A 22,698-nucleotide genomic window follows, 5' to 3' on the forward strand; every position below is an offset into this window, starting at 1 on the left:
GCGGTAGAAAATGGGGAGAGACACTTAACAGTAGCCCCCATGGGCTCTTCTGCAGGGTGGAGGGTGTCCCGGACGTTCTCACCTGTATGTAGCCTCCATCCTGCCAGTCTGCAAGCCATTTTTGAAGAGGTGGAGCTGTCTGCAGACCCACTCGCTAGCGTCTAGCGTTCACCTGCGGGTGCGAGGTTCGAGCGGCGCAAGTTCGGCGGATACCCCACCCCCTTGGTGGGCGGGGTCGTGCTCAGAGCCAATGAGAGCTTGGGGGGTAGTGGGGTAGGGAAGCTTCCAGATAGGCGGATAAGGAGAAGGTTATAAAGGGGGTACGAGTGAGCCCGCTGGGAAGCCATGCAGTCCAAACGCGAATGTGAGGTAAGTGGTTGGCTACCAGAGAGTCCATGAACCCTGGGCATCACTGGCGAGACGGGGACGGGCGCGGCAGTCCGCCATTCCAACCCACCCTTTTCCCCTCAGCTGTGGTGTGAGAGGGTGAATCCCGAAAACAAGGCGGCGTTGGAGGCGTGGGTCAGGGAGACGGGCATCCGGCTGGTGCAGGTGAACGGTCAGAGAAAGTATGGCGGGCCACCCCCAGGTAAGGTCTTCCCAGCCGTATGCCTGGTAGGGGGCTAAGCCAGCCTCTACGGCCCCGACTCGCCGCGTTCAGGGGAGGGAGGGGCCTACCCCGAGGCTCCACTCGGAGTTGAGTCGGAAACCCCAAGCTACCCGTTACACCCCCCCACCCCCGCCCAAGCAGATGAAATTTATAATCTGTGCCTTCCCACCCACCCGCCCCCTCGAGGAAGGGAGCAAGTCTAGTCTTAAGATGCCAGTCCCATTGGTAATTCAGTCACTCGATTATGCCGACGACCCGGAGGATTACGGGTGTTTTACCCATTTCACAAACGTGTGCACACGTACTCCCTCACGCGCTTGGTCCCTGGACCCCGACCCAAGAACTATCCGGTTGGATGACGGTGCCCTTCCCCACCCTCTTCTCCCAGGATGGGTGGGCAGCCCGCCGCCGGCCGGGTCGGAGGTGTTTATCGGGCGGCTGCCCCAGGACGTGTACGAGCACCAGCTGATTCCCCTGTTCCAGCGCGTGGGCCGCCTCTACGAGTTTCGTCTGATGATGACCTTCAGCGGCCTGAACCGCGGCTTCGCTTACGCCCGCTACAGCTCGCGGCGCGGCGCCCAGGCCGCCATCGCCACGCTGCACAACCACCTGCTGCGGCCGTCCTGCCCGCTGCTCGTGTGCCGCAGCACCGAGAAGTGCGAGCTGAGCGTGGACGGGCTGCCGTCGGGCCTGAGCCACCGCGCGCTGCTCCGCGCGCTGCAGCCGCTGGGACCCGGCCTGCAGGAGGCGCTGCTGCTGCCCAGCCCCGGGCCGACGCCCGCACAGATCGCACTGCTCAAGTTCAGCTCACACCGGGCCGCAGCCATGGCCAAAAAGGCCCTGGTGGAAGGTAGGACTCGAGACTGCGGGGGACCGCTTGGTTGGGAGCAAACACTTTATGCCGGGCACTTGACCTCTACCATCAGCATAGTTCAACAAAGCGGGTTAAAGCTGCTAGAGCTTACGGTCAAATTTGAGACAGACTATTTGACCTCACGTTTTTATATTTTCACTGGTCCTACCAGCTATCAGTGACCTAAACCTAACACTTTGCATGCATTATCTCCTGACTTAACCCTCCTCACCGTAATGAAACAAAACGTCGGCCCTCTTGAGACTGGACACTGGTTTAATAAAAATTGACTTGCCAGAGGCAATCAACTGAGCTTACCTTTTACACATTGTAGAACCTGCTTCCTGAGACTAATTAAACAGCTTTTAGCACATTCTTTTGTTCTTGGCAAGTTCTTGGCAGGTATTCATGGTAAAGTTTAGCTATTATGATGGTTATGAGGTAGGCAAAGCCTGCCATCAACCAGTACCCCAAGGGAACTTAGAAGGTAGCGGTTATTAGGTCCCTTTGTAAATAAACACAGTGAAGCCTGGAGAAGTTATTTAACTTTAAGTTGCCTGGGGTCACAGGCTTCCCTGGTGGCTCAGGGGTATAAGAATCCAACTGCCAATGTGGGAGACACAAGAGACAGGAGTTTGATCCCTGGTTCAGCAAGATCCCCTGGAGGAGGAAATGACCACCACTCCAGTACTGCCTGGGAAATCCCTTGGACAGAGGAGCCTGCTGGACTACAGTCAGTGGGGTTGCAAAGAACCAGACACAACCAAGCATACACACATGCACACTTGGGTAACACCACCAGGAAATGGGAAGGTTAGAAATTAAATAGACTTACGTGACTCCAAGGGCTTCCCTGGTGGCTCAGACAGTAAAGAATCTGCCTGAAGTGCAGGAGACCCAGGTTCTATTCCTGGGTTGGGAAGATTCCCTGGAGAAGGAAATGGCAACCCACTCTAGTATCTTTGCCTGGAGAATTCTGTGGACAGAGGAGCCTGGTGGGCTACACTCTATGAGGTCACAAAGAGTTGGACATGACTGACCAACTAACAGATTAAAAAGATGTGACTCCAAAGGACTGAGTCGGGGAGTTTAGGCCCGGGGCTTAGACCTACCCTGTTTGTCTTTTTCCTGCAGGGCAGTCCCACCTCTGTGGAGAACACGTGGCTGTGGAGTGGCTTAAGCCAGACCTGAAGCAGCGACTCCGCCAGCAGCTCATGGGTACCTCGCTACAGTGCCTACAGCCTGAGGGCAGCCAATTAGCCCTGGCCAGGGACCAGGGGCTCGAGTTCCAAGGGTCTCAGGTTGCCTTGCAGCTGCTGTGCCAACGGATGAAGCTGGGCAGCCCAGTGTTCCTCACCAAGTGTTTGGGCACAAGCCCTGCTGGCTGGCACCGCTTCTGGTACCAGGTGGTGATCCCTGGGCATCCGGTGCCCTTCAGTGGCCTCATCTGGGTTGTGCTGACCCCAGATGGGCAGGATGGGCATGAGGTGGCTAAGGATGCAGTATCTGCACGGCTGCTGGAGGCAATGAGTGAGTCTAGGGCCAGCCTCCTTTGGTCTACTGGGGCTGAGGCAGGAGGTACCATGGTTCAGCAGTGACCTTATCCTCTCCACAGGCAGCCTTTGTCTGCACCCAGCCCAGCAGGCCTGGGCAGCCACTATCTGATTCCAAGAAGGGGAGGAGCATAGGCCCTGCCCTAGACCTGACACAGCCTCCCAGCTGGGGAGCAGCTGGGGGCAGCTCAGGTTTGGCCAAAGTTGTGGTGAGGGAACTTCCCTTCTCCCATTCTGAGGTTTCATTGGACCCCAAGGTGTTCTGTGTCACACACACATACATACACACACATACCCTCTCTCCTCCTCCCACAGTTTAGTATGAATCTTTGTTTCTTATTTCCCTGTTTTGTCTTCTTTGTTCAAGTTTTTATTTGAGGGCTGGTGGAACCAAAGGGTCAAACATCTGCCTTTGCCCCCACCACTTGGTTATGGTTTTGGTGTATGTGTAGTTTTGAATTCTTCTATGCTGGTTGTATTTATATTAAACCCCTGGTTGGTGTATACCTGTGTCCGTGCTGTCTTGCCCCAACTGTGGGCTTTGTCTTAGACTGGTGGAGTGAGCAGCTGCTACAAAGCCAGTACTTCCTCACAGCAGTGTGCTGATCCTGAGCATCTTCTTGTGCTGCACAACAGGATATTTTCAGTTCCCAGCCTCTCTAGGGATCCAACCCAGAAAACAAGACTTTTGTCCACTGAGAACCCATCCTGAGGTTCAGCTCATCCCTTCAGTCACTGTCATCCTCACTCTCCTCCTCCTCCAGAGTTTTGGCATCCTCTCCCTCTTCCCTCAGTCCTGCAAAGAAGTCATCAGTGCTCCAGGCCTTGCTGCTCAGTGCCCGCAGTGGTCCTCCCTTTTTCTTGCGTCGGCGGTAGTCATCCACCACCACAGCCCGCAGCTGGGCCATGTCCCAAAACTTGAGTCGCTGGTCATGGCCACTGCTGGCCAGGAAACGGCCGCAGTGGGAGAGAGCTAGGTTCTCTACAGGCTCCTCAGCATGCTGGCCCACACTGCCTACCACTCGGTTCGGCAGGATGTTGACAGCCCTAAGCAGAAAGAAAAGTTGGGTATGGGTTGGTTAGGTCTGCCCTTCCTATGACTTGAAGGCCATCTGGTTTCTCTCACCTGATGACTCCATCAGTAGAGCCAGCACACAGCAGACTCTCTGTCACTGGAACCATGCAGTCAATGGACTCGGCTCTCAAGGCAAAGCGGTCACTTGTGGCCCCAAAGCCATCCCAGTTGAAGAGGTAGATGGTACCTTCACTGGAGCCACATGCCACCTTCCTCCCATACTGCAGGGAAACAGGGCAAAACAGGTTTGTGGAGCCACATCAGATCAAGTCCCTCACACCTTCATCCCACCCAACCCAGTTGTACTTTCATAAGTGTAACAGAGGTGAGGTCTCCAGATTGGGGCTCAGAAAGCAACTCAAACCGGCGTCGCTTGATGTTGAAGACACCTAGGCAGCCATCTCCGCTGTAGAGAGAGCACAGCAGCAGGACTGGCTGGAGGCACTCACTGAGGGAGGCGTGTAATACAGGAGAAGGGTGGGACACAGCTTTGGGGCTGTACCTGGCTGTCAGCAGCAGTTTCTTGGCGGGATCCAGAGCCATGTCAGCAATGTACTCCTCATGCTGCCGCATATCCATTAAGGGGCCCTCCTTCCTTTGGTCCCAGAGGCGGATGCCACCTGTATCATCCCCAGTGGCCAGAACATTCTCATCCACCAGCAGCAGACTGTTGATGGGGGCACTAGAGACATAGATACAGAATTTCCTGGAGCACCTTTGTCCCAGTAGGGAGGTACTGATCAATCCTTACCCTTTATCTCAAAACACAATCAGCTTCCCCTTACCCATGAGCCTTGGAAATGCGTCTTTCCAGTCGGCCCAGCTCCACATCTAGAAAATGGATGGCTTTGTCCTTGGAGACAGTAACAAGTTCTGGTGGGGGAAATGCCCAGATCATGGTATTGTTCATTGCTCCCTTCCCACCACCACATTACTGGCGGTCTTCCCTAATACTCACTCTGCCCATCTTCAGAGAAGACAACAGCTCGACAGGACTTGAGGTGGTGACCTGAGGACCAGAGCTCCTTGGTTTCTCCCTCTTGGCAGGAGTAGGAAAAGCTGGGGAGAATAGAAGAACAATGAATGACCCCAGACCTCACCTGGCAGTGTAGGACCAACTAGCCAACTTTCAATCTACCTAGGAGTTACTAATTGTACACCTCCAAGCCCAAGGAGTATACCATCCCATTCTCCCATTTTCAGTGAGCTTCAAATGTTAGATCTTTTTTTCACTCAATGTATGTTTTGGGACTTCATCCAACCCCCATCCCTCTTCATCATTGGAAACCCTAGCCTGGGGAAAGATTAGGTGTGAATCACTCTGGAAGTCCAAAACTAACAACAGAAGAACAGGCCAGAGGTTGGAAATGTAAAGATTAATAAAGACAGAGAACTTACACTCCAGGTCTATGGGAGCTAAGTGTGAAAGTGTTAAGTCACTCAGTCGTCTACAACCCCACGATCCCAAGGAGTGTAGCCCACCAGGTTCCTCTGTCCATGGAATTCTCCAGGCAAGAATAATGGAGTGGGTACCCATTCCCTTCTCCAGGATCTTTCTCACCCAGGGATCAAACCCAAGTCTCCTGCACTGCAGACATATTCTTCACAGTCTAAGCCACCATGGAAGCCCAGGGGAGCTAAGAGAAGCACAACTAATTATAGCACATTGTGACCACATGCTGAAATAGTGGTAGGATGAAAAGGGAGAGAGAACAGAGAGGTACCAGCCTGTAAGCTCAGCTTGGAGGCAAGTGCCTGTCCAGAGATTATCCACAGTGCCTGCCTCAGCAGATTTTCAAAAAGGTTCCAATAAATGTTCTGTCCCAGTGCCTAATGTGAAAAAGCTGCTTAACAACTATTCACAAACTGAATGAATGCCTTGGAAGGGAAGAGAGTCTTGGAAAGCTAACCACGTTGATGACACCTGAGTTGGATCATGAAGAATAAGTAGTTCACCTGGCAGAGAACAAGGGGCAGATACTGGAGACAGATGCTGATGTCCTTCCCAGGGCAGAAAAAAGGGATGAGGAGAGTTCAAGTGGCAAGAGAGGTATGGCTAAATCTTGAAAGATGAGCTGAACTGGGCTTAAAACAATCATGCAAGCCAAACAAGTCTGAATTGAATTCTTTGGGCAAAAGGAACCTCTCTGGAATGGTCATGAGTTAACTTCAAGGCCTCCAGAAGGCAGTGGCTGAGGGTAGGAAGAGGAGACAAACAGAAGACATAAGGGGTATGAAGAAAGGTGACTCCCAAGTACCTGACACTGTAAACATGGACAGAAATAGTAAACCTCTCTACAAAATAAGTATTACTGTTATTTTTTTTTTTTCTGGCTGTGCCACTCAGCTTGCGAGATCTTAGTTCCCCAATCAGGGATCGAAACTGGGACCCTGGCAGTGAAAGCAGCAAGTCCTAACCACTGGACCACCAGGGAATTACCCCTTGTTCCCACTTCCAAAGATTAAAAAAAAAAATTTAACTTGCCCAAGGACACTGTAGCTAATGAGGGGTTTGGGGTTTAAATCCATTAAGTAAATCTGATAGAACAACTCTCCTGGTTAGGGCCTTCAATGATTTTTCACTGCTTCCAGCTTATATTTTTTATTCAAAAAGCAAACATGTGTTGAGCACTCACCCTGGGCTAGAAGCAGCAGACATAATGAGAACTAAACAGACTACAGATTATACACTCCAGAACACTGTATTTCAAACTCTAGTCGTGACCCATTAGTGAGTTGCAGTCAGCATTTTCTGTATGCCCACGATTACAATAGGATAAAATAAACCAGAAAATATCAAAGTGCACCACACAAAACATAAAAGGTATTTTTACTGTGGGGCGAGGTCAAAAAAGTTAAATTTTTTTTTTTTAGTGGAGGAGAAAGCATTCAAATTATTACACAAATTACACATCATTATGCAGTTTAGGAGCAAAAGGTATCTGGTGCCAAGGCAGCATCTAACAGATAATCTAATTTAGTCTGCACCACCTTGGAAGAGTGAGGAGATGCTGAGAACTCTGGGACAATAGGTTCAAGAGGGAAATTCCAGACAGAATGATAATGTGCAAAGGAGCTGAGACTTCAAGGTGCATTTTTTAAAAGGTAACAATGAATAAGCACAGAAAGCAAAAAAAACTGAACAAGGGCCAGAAGGTCAAGGCCCTTAACCAGATTAAGGAATCTGAATCCTAAAAACAAAGGTAAACTATTGAAGGGTTTTAATCAAGGAAGTGAAGGGGTCGGATCTGTGTTTTTTAAAAATCAGTTAAAATGGGCAAGAAGGGAAAGCAGGGGGCCCAGCTGGTCCTGTTTCAGAATCAATACATATTTCGGTGGGAAGTAAGTGTCCTGAAGGCCTACTTGTTCCCCTACTTGTCCGGGCTCCGTCAGGGCATTCCAGCTACTCTTTCAGTTCTTCTAAGAGATTTGTGTGGTAACCTGCTTAAAGCCGAACGTTATTAAACGAACTGGACATGATTTAAATCTTGTAAACTTAATCTCCCCGTAACTTTCTTTCCTTATCCCAGCTCCATTCCTGAGGAGCTTCCAGACCGAGCAGCCCTAGGCCCACCACACTCTTCACACCCCCATCTCTGCCCTGCACTTACACAAACACGTCCCCGTCCACGTCCCCCGCTGCCAAAAGGTCGCAGGCCGGATGGAACGCCAGCCCACTAGCCGGAGCCTCCAGGACGATATCTTCCGGAGTGTCCCGGATCCGGGCTGGGGCTTCCGTGGCGTCGGGATCCTCCTCGTCGCTCCCATCCTCCGCGGGCCTCTCCTCACACATGCGGTCCATGCACCAGATGACCTGAGCCGCGAAGGAAACGGGAAGTGAACCCAAGAACTAGCTACACAGAGGTAGGAATGGCCCAGAGAACCGCTTCAGGATTGAGGGGCTGTACAGGAAGTGGCGTTTAGGCGTTCTCCGTAACCCGGAAGAGGCGGAGCCAGACTCGCTGGTAGATGGAAACGAACGGAGGAGCTCGGCAGTTTAAACCCGGTACTTCCATGCGTTGCAATGGAGAGTTGCTGGGCTGGCTATACAGCACAACCCTCAACCCCCGCCTTGGCCTCTTCACCTGGAGATGGGAACTGCGTTTTCCTGATCCAGGCTGACAGCCATAAGGAAGGCTAAGCCGGGAAGAACTGATGCTTTTGAATTGTGCTGGAGAAGACTTGAGAGTGCCTTGGACATGAAGGATATCAAACCAGTCAATCTTAAAGGAAATCAACCCTGAATATTCATTGGAAGAACTGTTGCTGAAGCTCCAATACTTTGGCCATCTGATGCGAAGAGTCGACTCTCTGGAAAAGACCCTGATACTGGGAAAGATTGAAGGCAAAAGGAGAAGAGGGCGACAGAGAATGAGATGGTTAGGTAACATCACAGATTCAATGGACATGAATTTGAGCAAACTTCAGGAGATAGTGAAGGACAGGGAAGCCTGGCGTGCTGCAGTCCATGGGGTCTCAGAGTCAGACACGACCTAGTTAGTGAGTGAACAACCAACCCCAAAAGGTAAGGATGACTGCCGGCCTGCCCTCAGGGGAGAGGAGGACGCCAGTCATTCATGGCTTGGTGAAAAGACCAAGATGAGCCACAACCAGTTTGATCAGTAAGTGACAAAAGCCCACACCGCAAGAATTTGACTTGCGGGGGTCCCTGACGGCAGGCAGCCCACTCACACTTAAGCTGCAGCCGCGGATGGATGCTGAACATCCTCGTGGCCAAAGCAACAGTGCCCCATCAGTTCCTACTGTTTGGCTGCAGACCCTCAGTGGGACTGGGCCAGTAGTGCTCAGCTGGCAAGGAGTTGCTGAAAAGGAAAAATTGGCACAACAGTTGACATTCTGATTACCAAAGATTCCGCAAAGATGAGAGCACTCTGTATTGTGGGACAGATGAGGAGGAGCATGGGCTCCTGTCTGAAGAGAATGTTCTCACGTTGCAGTATAAGCCTTCTAAGACATCTTACATGCTGATACCCAGCTCCCTTAAGAAGAGGTGAAAGAAGTGAGGTTAGAGACCTCAGCGAGGCTCCAAGTCCCTTGTATGGTCTTGTGAGTCCTTGTTCCTCACGATGCGGCCACCTGGTTACTTCCAGAAGGCTTGGTGGTACTTGCAGAAATTTAAACTGGCAGTCAACCCCCAGGTCTGGATCTTAAGTGACCCTCTGCTGCTACTGCTAAGGCGCTTCAGTCGTATCAGACTCTGCGACCCCATAGATGGCAGCCCACCAGGCTCCGCCTTCCCTGGGATTCTCCAGGCAAGACCACTCTTCATCTGAGCCAGGTCTGTTTCTGTGACCTTTTACCTAATTGTGACTGCTGCCAACAACCATGAAATCAGGGTATCACTTACTGTCTGAAATTAACCCATCTAGGTGTTATTGCAGACAGAGCCCAATTTCAGCCTCCTAGACACCATGCACAAAGCTGGCTTCCTCAAAAAACCCATACTCTCTCAAGGTGAAAGTAACCAAAGGCATTGGCTAAGGTAGCCATCTAGCTTTCCTTGGATCTTGTAAGCCCTCAGGTTGTACCTCTGGGAAGGTAGTGGCAGCTATGGACCAGCCAGAAATAAATTGTGACCTTTGTTGACAAGTACCAAAGTGCTGGCAGTTAAGCTGAGAAGAAGAAAAGGGTGGTGAAGGAGTGAGCTGAAGGCCAGAGAGCCCACACCTAGGCCTTGACAAACTGTTCAGTGTGTTGAAGGGCACCCTCTTATCTAGGACAGGGATTCCGCAAGTGAGGGATTCCTCACTTCCCCTCCAACCCAATAAGCAGTGATTTCTGCTTGGAATTACTGAAGATCACAGCAGGGCATAAATCTGTAAAAGGTTTTTTGTTCCCAGGAGGAGTGTTTCTCATCAGGTGCCTTCACCTAGAGCCCAGTCGTGCACAACCTTGGCATCAGACTGGCAGCCCGTTGGGCTAACCCTAAGTCCCAGAGAACCTCTACCCTAAGACTAGGTCCCCAGATGAGTCTGCTATTTAAGACCAATCATCCTTGTTTTTCTGTGCTATCAGTGAGGGTCAATTGTCCCTTCTCCACTGGGTATCCAGGCTACTATATATATTGCTTAGGAATCTATTAACAGAAGCACAGCTCAGCAAAGGACTGAGCTGACCTTTTCCATGTGATTTTTATACAATCAGTGGGATTAGCAGACTTCTTGGTGTACCTGGGCCCTCAACATACATAAGATAAGACAGCAGGTTAACCAACTTTAATGGGATCAAAACATTATACAATGAAATTTATATACATTCACACACAAAAAAATCTTTCAACTTTTTTTTGGAATTGTATAAAGCAAGCAGTGGGGAGTAAATCCTTGTGGAGATTATTCTTGGATTTGGAACCAGAGATTTTAGTATTTCGGTCTTTTCACTTCAACTCTGCAATAGAAGGAGAAATGAACATAAGATCAATATACTAAGCAATTCTCGCCAGTCCCACAGAGGAAAAATAATGCTGCTCACCCATCAGCTTCCATCTTCTTCCTCTTCTCAATGATCTGCAAGAACAACAGTTATAGTTGACAGACTGCCATTCTAAGCTCACCTGAAACCCAAGGCTGACCTCTCTCCTACTTCCACGGCTCTCCAATCCCTTGAGTAGTTCCTGAATCTGTGGGCGAGTATGTCTTCCCAGCTAAGGCCCTCCCACCCAGAAACAGTCCCACTTACCGCACTAATCTTTTTCCACTGGCGATCAAGCTCTGCTTTGTCATTGGTTTCCTTGAAGCGCCTGGTTTTCCGCCCTTCAGACATCTTGATGCCATATTGGAATGCAGCTCTGAAGGGAAAAAAAGGGGAGTTGAGGGAAGGAGGCATCAGAGGTTACAGAGAAGTAGCAAGGTGTTCCCAGAGGACCTATGAGCAGAGAACTGATTTCGTAATGTTTCAGCCAGACTATGCCCTCTACGCCCTCTAACCACCCCCCATCCCTCTCCTCACTCTTGGCTGTATTTAGTACCAAGACTCACTTGGGCAAAGCCTCCTTGTTGTTCATATACTCGCTATATTCCTCCTGGGTGTCAAAGTCCCAACGGCCTAAAGGACCTTTCTTGTTACCCTGTTGCAGGACAGAATGGTGGGGGGGGGTGGGGTGGGGGGGGTGGGCAGGGAAGGAAGAGTTGTCAGTGGAAATGAAATTTTAGCCCTTGATTAAAGCCCAGGCTCTCCCATAATCCCAGGTTTTATCATTAATAAATCCTACCTTAATAAACAATAATAAGTGTTTACTATGTACTTACTATGGGTTGGGAAGATCCAATGCAGAAGGGAAAGGCTACCTACTCTAGAATTCTGGCCTGGAGAATTCCATGGACTGTATAGTCCATGGGGTCGCAAAGAGTTGCACAACTGAGCAACTATCACTTCACTCACTCTTATGGGCCAGGCATTATTCTGCACACTTAACATGTACCTTATTTAATTCTCTCAGAAACTCTTCTGAGAGAACTTAGAGTTCTCTCCATTTTCCTAATGAGGAAACTGAAAAATAAGCAGTAACATAATTTGACATGGTCACAACACTAATACCTGGCAGAGCCAGGGTTAAGCAAGGCTCCAAAACAGAATTAAACCATGCTGTTAAGCACAAAAGTACAGAGAGAACAAGGAAAAAGATGACACGTCTTCACCCTTATTGGTGTTTGGTGCTTTTGTTTGTTTAAAGCTTAGAGGAAAATATCAATCCTGACTATAATAAAACTCAAGTTATTTTCCTTTTTCTCCTGCCAGTTATTTTCTAAAAACTGAAATTCCTTCTGCCCTTTTCTACATGTGCACTAAAGGCCTCCTTACTGCCTAAGACAGAAGTCAAAGCCTGGCACTTTATAGAAAATAAAAAGAAACATATTCTTGGCCCTATCTCATTTGGCTTTGTAGTGACACTTTAAAACAGTTAAACTGCCCCAAGACCCACAATGCCACTGCTCCTGCTACTCCAGCTAACGGAAGATGAGCCTCAGGAAATGACAGATCTTCTGGGAGGAGGAAACGGGATATGTGTGAAACAGTAACTGCCTCCACCCATTCTTCCAGCTCCACACCTGGTCCATTTTGCTATAATCCACCTCCTCATCACTGTCCACAGCCATGTCATCCATCCTAAAAAGAAGCAACAGTTTAAAAGAGATGGTGGAATTCCAGACTCCTATGCTTCATTTAGAAACCTACCTACTAAGAGACTTACGCCTAGGAATAGCCATCCCTCCTAGGCCTCCCACACAGAGCCTAACAGAATACTTTATCCAGTAAGAAGTACCCCTGGGTTCCAGCAAGTCAGATTTCCACCTCACTGCTACTACTCCCAACCTTGTTCTCCAATCATCCCAGTCCACCTTCTTCAATAGAGTCTCGGGACTGCCCTGGTAGTCCAGTGCTTAGGAATCCACCCACCAGTGCAGGGGAACAGGTTCAATCCCTGATCTGGACAGATTCCACATGCCAGTGGGCAACTAAGTCTGCGTGTCCCAACTACTGAGCCTGAGCTCCACAACAGGAAAAGCCACTGCAACTAGAGAGTAGCCCCCACTCGTCACAACTAGAAAAGACCCGCACACAGCAAAAAAAGACCCAGCATAGCCAAAAATAAAATTAAAAATAAATAAAAAGCTATGTGATGATTATTATTATAAGAAAAAAAGTCTCACGTACGTGGCTGGATAGCACTCAGCATAGCTATTGGACATGCCAAAGAAATCTCCCAGCTGCTTCTTGTCCTCTGGCTTCTTCAGCATATGCTACATTAAAGAAAATAATTCTACCAACAGCAGAAAAACTTCAAGCAGGAAGGGCTAGAAGCCTCAACATGAAAACTCTTAAGAAGAGGGCTAGAACGTCAATGGGTCCTTTGAAAAAGGGGAAATCATGACTTCATCCTCGTCAAAATCCAGCACGAAATGATAAGAGCAAGACATGTGAGGCGGGGGGGAGGGGTGGTGGTTATGGGGAAGCAGGTGGAGTTGGAATGAAGAGAGAACAGTTTGCTAGAACCCATGAACACACTGAAATAAAGGATATGATTCCGTGCCTTCCCAGCCAGCAGATCCAGCAAACTTTTCATTGATAGACTTGATCAACTCCTTGGCAGATCCGGGTCCTGCGCAGAAGAGAACTCTGCTCAGACTTTTAAATAAGGAATTTACAACCTCTTCCCTACAACACACTTCCCACCTGTGCTTTTTGTAAGAACATTTTTTTAAGCAACAGAATTCTTTTTTAACTAAAGAAGTTTTAATCACATTTCAATTCAAAATGAGCTACTCTGCTTGAGATGCAGTCGTGTGCCCAGAATATCCTTCGCTCAACCTGCCTCACATCCACAGAACCCCACAGCTGGGAGAATTACATCAAACAAATATGGCCTACCATTGTACAGGAAGACTGAATTCCACACTTATCTTCTATCTACCCCATAAAGCAAGGCATGGATCTTTCGAGAACCCAGAATAGGAAGTTCCCCGGTCCCACCCTTGGCAGCTCTGAAATCTGAGTCAGACTCTCAGTCCAGAACAAAGCAGCACTGCCAGAGCCAATGCAAGATGCCCCAGGTACAACTCACCTTTGTCAACATCCATGGGCTGGAAAGAAAACAGAAACTGAAGTGAGTGTCACCAAAAAGGATGCCCACTCATCTCTCCCCCAAGTTTGAAACAATTTGCTACCCCACCCCTTGCCCACATTTCCAGGACAGATTAGTTGACCCAGTTGCTGCTATGGAGCCATGAGGCACCTATATAACTCATGGGGGTTCTATACCTGGTTGGGCAGCCACAAAGATGGGCAGCCCCTCCACCTGGTGTCCGGGACTCCCACTCACCTCATCGTCCACTTTTGGCTTCTCAAAGTAGCTGTGCCTCTTCTTCTCTTCTTCTCGTTCTCGGTCCCGCTCCCGCTCTCGGTCTCGTTCTCGCTCCCGCTCTCTGTCACGGTCTCTGTCTCTCTCCCGATCACGCTCCCGTTCCCGGTATCTCTCCCGCTCCTTGTCTCGAGGAGTCTTGGTTGTGGAGGGCACATAATCCCCAATATCTTCAAATATACTAGGAAAACAGAGATCCCAAGCTGACAAAGTCACACATATTTCCATCTCCCCCGACCATTTTTCCAGATTCTCACACCAAGGCCTCCCCCAAATGCCAAAGACAGGAAACCCAGAAGACCTTCTTCCCTCAGATCAGGAGTTAGGGGCTAGGATACATACTTCATGTCAGCTTCCGGGGGTTTCTTCTCTTCCATTTTCCCTGTAACACAAAGAGAGTAAGGAAAACACTCCTGAGTTAATTTCCACCCAGCCTCACCATGCTCCCCAGCTCTCAATACCCTTTTATACATCTTCTTTTTAAAAGATGGGACAACAAAAGCTATCCCTACTTCCCCTCCCCATGCCTCAAAACTGACCACTGCTTCCTGGGTGGATCAAGCAGACAGAACCTAGATGTAACTATCCCCTTCCTAATGCTTCATTGCTACCATTTTTCTCTGGTCCCCAGGAGCCTCCCAATGCTCTGGAAACAGAAGGCTCCAGGAGACCTTGGTTCCATCCTCAAATGCCCCTCAAAGGCTAAGGTTTCTCTCCCTAACCCTCCAGGTTACCTTTATCTTTCTTTTTGAGCTTCTTGTTGCGGGTACCCTGCCTCAGGTAGGAAAGGATCTGGGTGAGCTTGCTGATGACAATGTCATTTGTAGTCAGTGTGGTCTGGGCCTGAAAAATCCAAGAAGAATGTTATCCCACTAAGCAGGACTCTTCATTTATTCATTCATTTACTTTAACAAACTGAAGGATGGGTGAAAATTAACTAACTAGGTGAAGACAGGTAGAGGAGGTGTTGTAAAAGGACATTCTGGACAGATGAAACAGCATACAAAGGCCTGGGTCAAAAGTAATCTAGTACATTCAAGAAAGCCAGGATGATTGGAGAACAGGGAAGCATGGTAAAAACAGACTGCAAAGGCCAGAGTTACAGGGCCTCACAGGCCATGATAAAGATTTTGCTTTTTATCCTAACGGTAAGAAATCATCAAAAGCTTCTAAATCGTGAGGAAACAAAATTCATGTTGTGGAATGATCACTCTAGTCATGTATAAAAATAACAGAAAAAAGGATGGAAAGACACAGGAAGTGGTAATGGCCATATAGTACAGGGTTTCTTTTTGAGGGTGATGAAAATGTTTTTGTTTTTATGAAAATGTTTTAAAATTGATTTTGATGCCAGTTATACATTCACAGCATATTCTATGAATATATTAAAGCCACTGAATTGTACGATTTAAAGGGGTGAATTGTATGGTATGTAAATTACATCTCAATAATAATAAAAGTAAATATAATACTGAAAGGGAAACAGAGTGGAAGTGTGGAAACTAATTAGGAGCCTCTTTTAATAGTTTCAGCAAGAGATGATGGCTAAGAATGGAATGTTACTGTGTTACTGGCGGAGACAGAGAAGTCAATGGATTCAACTGAGATTTGGGAGGTTAAAATGTGGACAGGACTTGGTTAAATGTGGTAGATGAGGCTCAGGGCAACATCAAGGCTGATTACCAGGTTTGAGGTTCACATGGCAGGCTCTTGGGACTTGGGTCACTCACCTCCATGGTGGGGCAATCAGCTTTGCTGCGGATAAGAGTAGTGGGGATGTCTGTGTCAGCGTACTCATCATCTAGGTCTACCACATAGGCCATGCGGCCTGGAAGAAACAGCTCATTCCGCTCATATGCTTTGCTCTTGAAGAGCATGCGGTAAACATTTCGGCCTACAAAAAGAGAAACAGCAGCAAGTAGCCAATAAGAACCTTCTACAACAACAGGTGCAGTTTACTTTTAGCTGATAAGAATACCAAGTGTGTGAGTTAGGTGATTTACTACCACTTAAGTCATCTGACTACTGCACTCCTAGAGCTACTAAGAGACAGAACAAAGAATGGGACCCTGGCCATTTAACTCCAAAGTCTGAGCTCTTATCCACCCTTCGTACACTGCCTTCTGAATACTGTGTGCCTAGCACTGTATTAGGCCCTGTGAGGAAGGAGGATGAAGTTTACACTAATACTGATGAAGATCTGAAGATGGGGAAAAATAGCACTACTACATGCCCAATGTGATAAGACATGTTACACACATTATTTCTCTTTGTCCCAATAATCCCATGAGGTATATTAACCCCATTTTGCAAGTGGACAAGCAGGAGCTGAGAAATTGTGTTGGTTGCACCCCAAATCACATGCCCTGCATGATTTCACCACAGGATTCAAATGCAGGTTTCCAAATTCTGAGTTTTAAATCACCAACCATGCTACCTCCCTTCATGGATAAGCCCAAATCTGAGCGAGTGTCCAGCCTGAGGGGACATTAGTGCGTTCAAGTGTGCTATGTCGGTTAAGTCATATCTGACTCTTTGCGACCCATACTATGGACAGTAGCCTGCCAGGCTCCTCTGTCCATGGGATTTTCCAGGCAAGAATACTGCAGTGGGTTGCCACACCCTCCTCCAGGGCATCTTCCCGACCCTGGGATGGAAACTGCATCTCTTGCATCTCCTGCATTGGCAGGCAGGTTCTTTATCACTAGCGCCACCTGGGAAGCCCAGGGACATTAGTAATATATATGAAATAACTACCGGGGACGTTAATAATATATTAAGTAAATAAGTCCACATCTGAGTTCTATTAAGAGTAGTAGTATGTGGGAGCTACCTGGTTTGGAGACAAAAAAAGAGATAAAAGTAGGTTGAGGGAGAAGGGAAGCCTATCCTGCCCAGAGCACTAAATTCCCTACATGTCATCCGGAATGCAGAGGCACTAGTGCAGAAATTCTGTACTCACCCAAACGTGTTTTAAATTCAATTTTATTTTCAGGATCCTCATCTTTCCTGAAAAGACAGAAAGAATATTCTTGCTAAATGTGTTCCTATGTTTGGCCCCACCTTTCTAAACTCTCAAGCTCTCCCTGATGCTTGCTTACTTAGTTTCCTTCTGGGGCTTTTCCATCATTTCTTCCTCCTCTTTCTCTTTGCTGGCAATTTCAGCTCGTACCTAACAGGAAAGCACTTAAGGTTTACCCATTTATTCACTTTACATATCTTTACTGAACACCATTATGCCACACTGTGCCAGGAACTAAGAATTCAATACTAAAGAAAACAATATAGTCCTTGCTTTAATGGGGCTTATAAAAAGAAATGCAGACAAATTAAACAATTAAACAACAAAATGTGATAACTGCTATAAATAAAACAGAAGAGCTACACAAGTGTGCAGGTAGTAGGAGGTAAGGAGTGGGGAGACAACCATACCTAGGTGATATGGGAAGGTTTGCTTCCCCAAGAAGATAAAACTGAAGCTGAGACTTGAAGGACAAATAGCAACTAGTCCTACAGAAGGGTCACCGTGAGACCTTTAGATGGTTTGAACTAAGAGCAGTCTCCCTCGTCACCCAAAAAGGCCCTTATAAGAGCATTCAGCATGGCAGTATTACTCTCCACCTACCAACCAAGGCCCACCTTTTGAAGCAGAGCAAAATCCAAGCCTTTCACCAAATGGGTGTGTTCCATGTCACCACCCAAGAATTTAGACTCCTGGATCAACTGTCTTCTTTTCTCTGCAGCTGATTTGTCCCTGGAGAATGAAACAGACCACATAAGAACTAGCCTTTGAATAGATAATTTGAAAAATGAAGCCTAGGAAAAAAAATAACCATCCTTTGTGGGCGGGAAGTGCCTCTTGAAATGGCTTGGTATGGGGAAAAGGCTTTCCAGAGCAAGGAAAATGTGAAGAATTCATACTGCCACTGTATGACTCTGCAATGCTGAGAATCATGCCCTGGCCTGCTCAGTACTCACGCCTCAGCAGTGGGGCCCACAGCCCTGTAGTTAGCCGTGGTGCTGATCAGTTCCGTTTCTTCATAATCTTTGTTCACGCCATCCCGCCGTTCTTTGGCACGGTCCCGGTACTTCTCTGCTAGTTCTCTCTCTCTCTCAATTTCTTGTTGGCGAAGCTTGGCATAGTAACTGTGACCAGGGAAGGCAAATGTGTGAGGCTCAGCCTGTTCCTGCCTGTTTCTTTATACCTTCATCCAACTCTCTATGCTGAAAGCTCATATATGTCCTGACAGAACTGCTGGTCACCTCTTTTTGTTTTGTTTTTACTATTTATTTGTCTGCGCTAGGTCTTAGTTGTGACACGAGGGATCTTCGATTTTCGCTTGGGCATGTGGGATCTAGTTCCCTGACCAGGGACTGAACCCAGGCCCCCTGCATGGGGAGGGCAAAGTCTTAGCCACTGGACCACCAGGGAAGTCCCTGGCCACCTCTTGACAGTCCTCAAAAGCAGAGCTACAGCTTCTTCCAGCTCACAGATATGCTGTTCTAAAGCCACCTCAGTATACTCCATCTGTCACTTCAGAATCCTTCACTATCACCCAGCTCTATATCACTGAGTCTCTACAGGTATGAGACTTTTCCATATGGCAAGCAGAAAGTCACCTGAATTTTTATCACCTTCCAAATTTCACCTGAAAACAGGTCATTTCTTCCCAGTCCTTCTCAAGAAGAGAGGAAAAAGTAAAGTTCGAGATCCAGGAAGCTTGGTGTCATATAAATAATAGCAATGACGATGACGGTGGCAACCAAGATTGACTGGATGGTTACTATATGCCAGGAACTGGTACTAAGTGTTTACATGGACTGTCACAGTTGATCCTCATGACAACCTAATAAAAATTATCACTATCTTGATTCCACCCCTGAGAATATTAAAGATTAGAGACGCTGAGCAAAATGCCCAAGAATATCCAGCTAGAAACTGGTCAAGACGAGATTAAAACACCACAAGGTGGCTCCAAAGCCCTGAACTGCCAAATAAACTGCCATTCTAAATATCATTCCTCTCCACTATGAAAGCAGAGAACCTCAAGACAAAGGAAAACCTCAATCTCTTGGCTCCTAACTAGCCCCTATTCCTTACCCCCAAATACCATCCACCACAAAACCCAACACTCCTCCACCTTCCTTTACCTTTTCTTTTTTCTCCTTCGTGCAGCTGGATCTTCATCCTCATTGTACTCCCTTGGCATCCTAGCAAAAAAAAGAAATTCACGGATAGCAAAATATTGCCACAGCCCAAGAAACCCCAAGAAGTACCCTTGAGGATTAAAGAAAAGCCTAGAATACTGACCAAAGCAAAAACTGTCAGTTTTAATCAGGCAGAGATCCATGTCAATATTTGTAGGTGAGTCCTTCTCAAATTTTAGAAAGCATCACAACCATCTGAAGGACTACTAAAATAATATATACCCAAATATCTGCCCTAGAATCTGAGTCTGTGGGGCTGGAATGGATCCAGAAATCTACTTATTTAAGCACCAGCAGCAACTCTAGTTCGTCCAACAAATGGTCCGTGGAACATACTCTGAGAAAAACTGAGATCCCTAGAGCATCCCAGTCTTTCCTAGAGCTTCAATCTCAAGAGGGAGAGAATCAAAACCATGGACTTCAAAAAAAAAAAAAAAAGGCTTTCAAGTTCCTAAGACATCTAGTTCAATAAATTTTCCATAGAAAATAGTCAGGACACAGATTGGATCAACCCAGAACTTACTCATGGTGACGTGACTTAGAGGGTGGTGCAGAGGTAGGTGCAGCCCTTGGGGTCATGAGAAGTTTCCTGAAGTCTTCATTAGTGAGTTTTGATCTAAAGGGCAAAAATTTTTACAAATTAGTACCCGATGAGAACTGGAAAAGGAGTATGTAAAAAATATGGTTCACTTTACTAGAAATCAGGGAAATACAAATTAAAACAAAGACATGCCCTTTTTAATGCGTCAGTGCTAATGATTAAAAAGTTTGATAAATCAAGAATGAGTGAGAATTTGGGAACTGGATATTCTCATATCGCCAACAGGAATATAAATCAGTATAGATAACTAGGAGGACGATTTGCCAGTATCTTTCTTAAAATTTAAATGTGTAATATCCTATGATGCAGCAACTCCATTCATCTGTATTTAACCTGGTCAATTACTGGCATTATGTGTATAAGGCATGTGAAAGAGATCTAATTACAGTTTTGAAAATAATAAAAACTTGGGAACAACCTAAACTCTCACTGGAGACTATTAATAAATAAACTGTGACAGTATTTCCCAAATGTGGAGAACATAGCACTGATGGCATAAGATATAATTTTAACTGACACAATGACCAAACTCAAATAAGTTTCCTTTGAATTCTCTTCAGAGTAGGCCTTTTCCTTGGCCTGCTGAGCCCACTGTAGCAAAGAATCCTGCTAGGTCTCCCCAAAAATGATTCTTCAACACTACCAAAATATGAATTAAGACTATTGTAAAAGGGGATAGAGATCAAAACTCAACTCTGAATACAACAGAGACAATAGGGAATTTATGGAAAATTACTCAGACATCAAAGGTATAGTGGAAGATGAATTTGATTAGATTATCAAGAGGCATAACTGGATCTCATTGATTGATTGATGGATGGATGGATGGTATTCTCCACACCCTAACAGAATTCTTTGCTAAAACTCGGTTCAGGAGACCTGGTAAAAAATATAAGCCTTGCAGAAGCCTGACTAGAGTTTGGTCAAGAAGGGAGTCCTTCAGCAGAGGTATGCATCCCTACTTCGGGGCTGACTACATTTCCACTTGGGGTCACTAGGACACAGCTATCCCATACTATAGAGTTCTGAGGGTGGGATTCTGGGGTCTGAGCCCTGGCCCTGACCCACCAGCATTTTAGAAACCTATGTGGGGGATGCACAGCCATCACAGCTGGTGGCACTGGGATGCAATCACTTCTGTGTGTACTGTGTGGCAGAGTCCAGCTCCAGCCACCTGGACACTTACTACATGAACCTCACGTGCCTCTCCCTGCCAGGTAGTCCGGGGACCCATGCTCACACCTGGAGGGACATTGATGAGACAAGGCATGAGCTAAGAGAAAGCCAAAAGACAGGCTGTTAGGGAAGATGAAGGCAGGGTATCTTGCCTGGGAGGAAGATGAAGTTGAGTATCAGACTAAGGGTGAGGGTTGGTCTCGCTGCTGAGGCAGAACAAGAACCAAGTAGGACTGGCTATTAGTATACTTGACGCCAACAAGTACGTAGGTTAACAAATAGGGTAGGAAAAACTTTCCCTCTACCCTCTTATATTCTGTACCAGAGATCTGCAAATTAAACTGACAAAAGACAAACTTAAAAAAAAAAGAGTCCTTGTCACTGCCATGAAAATAAGGACCAAGATATTGAGAAGGGAAGATCATCAGATGGCAAAATTATATACACACAATGTAACATAACTTAATTTTAATATTTTAACTCATAAGGCAATGATATATTTTACTGAGATATAAATGCATGTGTATAAATGCATTTTAAAAAGAGTAGCAAAAAAAGATATGTGTAAAAAAGGTAAAGTGGTTACCTCTAAAAAAGGGACTGAAATTGGGTATGTTATCAAAGACAACATTGACTTCATTCTGAAGTTTTAATTTTATACAAAAATTAATTCCTAAATAACACAAAATTAAACATGAATTTTAAAAAATTAGCACTCACCCTGCCATTATTTCCCCTCTAACACTTTTATGCAGTTGGCCTAACCCAGTTAAAGTTCACAGAGATAACAGGGCAAGTGGTATGATTCTCTGACCATTCTTCCTGACAAGACATTCAGAATTCTTTCACCATCACCACCACCACTTCGCTCATTTCCCAGCTCATTCCCATGGTTCTACATTAAAACACTCACTGGTGGAAGGAGTGAGGATCGTCCACATCGTGGCCATCTGGAGCCAAGGGATTGGAGAATGGTTCGCCTAAAAAAAGAATTGATATTAATTTAATAAATCTCTTTAAGAGTCAGGTCCTGTGCGAAAGTTATGGATTCAGAAGTGAACAATACAGATGTCTTTCCCTGTCAACTTGCTCACAATCTAGTGGGGCAAAAAGTCAAGAACAGCGACACTGACAATACAGTGTAAAAAATGCTGAAGCAGAAAAATACAAGGAGCTACGGGAGCGCAGAGGACGGGACCCCTAAAACCAGGCTGGAGGATCAGCCAAGAAATCCTGAACATGACATCTAAGATACTACGCAAAAGGTAAATTGACGTAACTGAAAATTAAGTGACAGGGGTTGGGGGAGGTCCACAGATAAATCTTATCTGTCGTGGGCTGGGGCAAGAACAAGATTTAGGGACAATCTGGAGTTTCCCGGCCTCTTTCGGAGCCCAACTGCTTCGCCAGGCTCCAAGCGTCACACTCCCGGCCCGCCTTCACTCCGCCCCACCCCCAACACATACGGCTTCAATTCTGAGGCCAAAATAACACGCCAAATGTCCCAAGTCCCGCGGGGAAAGGAGAGATGACCCAAGCCTTACTATCTCGTTCTGGCATTTCGTCCGCGGTGTTTCAACCACAACGACGACTGATGATCCGATAACAACACAACGCTACACGAATCTCCCCACAATGCACCTCAGGAGACCACCCACAATTCCTTTCGAGCCCCAGCTTTTCCGTCTCGGCCGCGGGCGGAGAAATCAGAGTAGGAGTCGACCGGCAATGCTTTTATGGCA

The 22,698-nt window shown here is 46.9% G+C and overlaps 3 protein-coding genes across 3 annotated transcripts; 1 reads left to right on the top strand and 2 right to left on the bottom strand.

Annotated features, from left to right (window-relative positions):
- The first annotated feature begins 209 nt into the window (after positions 1–209).
- Positions 210–3,520, top strand: DND1 (DND microRNA-mediated repression inhibitor 1). The gene is made up of 4 exons (XM_006062689.3): positions 210–369; positions 472–589; positions 999–1,460; positions 2,598–3,520. Exons 1-4 carry the CDS (start codon positions 346–348, stop codon positions 3,059–3,061), a joined length of 1,068 nt encoding a protein of 355 aa, XP_006062751.1. The 5' UTR covers positions 210–345; the 3' UTR covers positions 3,062–3,520.
- WDR55 (WD repeat domain 55) lies at positions 3,364–8,017 on the bottom strand. Its single transcript, XM_006062688.3, has 7 exons — positions 7,703–8,017; positions 5,050–5,150; positions 4,877–4,964; positions 4,594–4,773; positions 4,398–4,497; positions 4,143–4,312; positions 3,364–4,063 (listed from the first exon to the last, which is right to left on the bottom strand). Exons 1-7 carry the CDS (start codon positions 7,891–7,893, stop codon positions 3,745–3,747), a joined length of 1,149 nt encoding a protein of 382 aa, XP_006062750.2. The 5' UTR covers positions 7,894–8,017; the 3' UTR covers positions 3,364–3,744.
- Positions 8,018–10,312: 2,295 nt separating this feature from the next.
- IK (IK cytokine) lies at positions 10,313–22,662 on the bottom strand. The gene is made up of 20 exons (XM_025292568.2): positions 22,501–22,662; positions 21,870–21,936; positions 19,703–19,795; positions 19,123–19,182; positions 17,950–18,117; positions 17,611–17,725; positions 17,073–17,143; positions 16,934–16,980; positions 15,702–15,865; positions 14,706–14,814; positions 14,314–14,353; positions 13,933–14,152; positions 13,675–13,693; positions 13,134–13,212; positions 12,768–12,848; positions 12,161–12,218; positions 11,090–11,178; positions 10,791–10,899; positions 10,584–10,618; positions 10,313–10,499 (listed from the first exon to the last, which is right to left on the bottom strand). Exons 1-20 carry the CDS (start codon positions 22,514–22,516, stop codon positions 10,472–10,474), a joined length of 1,668 nt encoding a protein of 555 aa, XP_025148353.2. The 5' UTR covers positions 22,517–22,662; the 3' UTR covers positions 10,313–10,471.
- Positions 22,663–22,698: the final 36 nt, after the last annotated feature.

The sequence above is a fragment of the Bubalus bubalis genome, chromosome 9, assembly GCF_019923935.1.
Source record: "Bubalus bubalis isolate 160015118507 breed Murrah chromosome 9, NDDB_SH_1, whole genome shotgun sequence".
Classification (NCBI taxonomy): Eukaryota; Metazoa; Chordata; class Mammalia; order Artiodactyla; family Bovidae; genus Bubalus; species Bubalus bubalis.